The sequence below is a fragment of the Platichthys flesus genome, chromosome 4 (assembly GCF_949316205.1).
Source record: "Platichthys flesus chromosome 4, fPlaFle2.1, whole genome shotgun sequence".
NCBI classification, from domain to species: domain Eukaryota; kingdom Metazoa; phylum Chordata; class Actinopteri; order Pleuronectiformes; family Pleuronectidae; genus Platichthys; species Platichthys flesus.
The window spans coordinates 22,822,527-22,824,886 of NC_084948.1; the positions used below are offsets into that span (position 1 = coordinate 22,822,527).

General features: G+C 42.2%; 1 protein-coding gene across 1 annotated transcript; it reads left to right on the forward strand.

Moving 5' to 3' along the window:
- The first annotated feature begins 938 nt into the window (after positions 1-938).
- On the forward strand, positions 939-1,874 carry LOC133952056 (olfactory receptor 1E16-like). The gene has a single exon (XM_062386328.1). The coding sequence runs from the start codon at positions 939-941 to the stop codon at positions 1,872-1,874; it is 936 nt and encodes a 311-aa protein (XP_062242312.1).
- The last annotated feature ends 486 nt before the right edge of the window (positions 1,875-2,360 follow it).

A 2,360-nucleotide genomic window follows, 5' to 3' on the forward strand; every position in this document is an offset into this window, starting at 1 on the left:
GCATCTATCTGATGTAATCCTGTCGACCGAATCCAGTCACATGCAAAATATCAGAATTAAAGGTTATTGGTTCATATCATTGTTTCTGTAATTTTATGAAAAGTAATGACGTCATAATTGGATTGGCGCCTGATTTCTACGTATTGATGTCTCAAGAGTTCTACAGCTACAAAATGTGGAATTAGACAATATAGTTGGATTTTCATTAAAGGTCATAGTTCTGCTTTTGAGCATAAAAGTTTGACTTTCAAATAAATATAAAAAGTCTGGATGAGACCAAGATACATTCAATAAATATATTAATTAAGAAGAACAAATTAACTATTTTAATTAAGTATTACAGACGTCTGAATGAAACGATTGATCAGATGCTCAGATGGTCCAAACCCCCTCTTTAGTGAATTAAAGAACATGTTAGTAAATTGTAGTTTTCCTGTTTTGTCTGTTTCATATTTGAAGTTGTTCTTTAGCCACTTCCTTCCCCTTTCGCCTGTTTCCTTCAGAGCACCGTCTCCTCCCGTCCACTTGATGGATGGATCAGTACTTTGAGCTCATTGAGACTCGATCTATAACTTCAGCTCCTTCTGCCTCAGAAACTTAACTTTATTGTAATGAGGTACTTTGAAGACACAGTTTCTGTAATTTATTTGAGCCTAAAATCCCTTTGGCCAACTGGAATATAAGTTCCTATTGTAACATGTCTCTTTTTTGTTTTTGTTTACCTTCAGTAATCCTGACACACATCTTCACTGACTCTCCCAGAGGTCGACGCTGACGTAAACAAGTGATGGTGACATTAGATAAAGGAAGGTGGGCAGGGCAGCTCTCACCTCTGTCAAAGGGACATGTCATCTTAAACTGTGACTTCCTCAGACCTCCGCTCAGTTTCCATCAATGTATTATCACGCCTGTTTCTCTCCTCACTGATCAAAGCAGAGATGGACAACAGATCTTTCGGGTTCATGTCTGAGTTGACCCTGGACACCTTTGTTATTCCACCCGGAGGGAAGTACCCCATATTCCTGCTGGGTATCATGATTTACTTCTTTGGCATTGTTTGCAACCTGGTCTTGTTGACTTTGATCGTGACGCAGAGGAACCTTCACAAACCCATGTACGTCATCCTGTTCAGTCTTCCTCTCAACGACCTGATCGGTATCTCTGCCATGCTGCCAAAGGTCCTGTCAGACATAGTCACGGAGACGAACAAGGTGTATTACCCGCTGTGTGTTTTACAAGCGTTCTTGCTCCACATGTACGGTGGAGGGATTTTGTTTATTCTCGGGGCGATGGCATTCGATCGCTACGTTGCCATCTGCATGCCGCTGCGCTACAACTTGGTCATGACCCCCCGGGCTCTTATCTGTATCATCTGTCTGGTGTGGGGTCTCGACTTTGTCTTGAACCTGTCACTGTTCTGTTTGCAGACCCGACTCCCGAGGTGCAGGTCTGTCGTCCTGAATGTGTTCTGCGATAATCCGTCTCTGCTGAAGCTCACGTGCGGAAACACCACGGTCAATAACATCATAGGGCTGTTCAACACGGCTGTCATGCAGGCTGTGAGTCTGTCGGTTCAGGCCTTTTCCTACGTGAGGATTCTCATCACGTGCATGCTCACCAGGAGGTCTGAGGCCAAGAGCAAGGCGATCAACACGTGCGTTGCACAGATGGTATTACTGGTCATATTCGAGATCACAGGAACTTTCACAATTTTATCTCACAGATTCAAAAACATCTCAGCCGACTTGCAAAAGATTATGGGCATGCTGATATTCATCGTGCCCCCGGTTCTGAATCCTATCGTGTACGGGCTGTACACCAGTGAAATAAGAAGCACACTCCTGAGAGTCTTAAAGAAAAGAGTTTCCACATAAAACATCACAGATGATGATGAACAACAATGAATTATTTTGTCTTTAAGCTTCAGTTGCCGTTTTACCACTGTGCATTCCAAGGAGCTCCCTCCCTATAATGAACACAGAAATAAAAGTCTGAGACTGAAGATGTTTTGCTCTTGATCTTAATTTAATGTCTGTTGTTATTTTTGTTTGTATAGTTCAGAGTTCTTCAACAGGGGGTCTGCGACCCCTAGGGGGTCCACGGAGGTACTGTAGGGGGGTCGCGAAATGTTTGGTCGATTAGACAATTGTTTATATTTTTTATAATTATTGATTTATATTTTAACCAATTTTTTTCCCACAAATTTAAATTCCTTTAAATAGACATTAACATACATCCAACATATTGAGGGGCTGATTTGACCCTCTGCCTGACAACCTCCATCCGTCCAAGGTTAGATAAGTTGTGTGAAACCAATCAGGGTCCAACATTTCACTAATGTGGGAGTATGTGTGCCATCC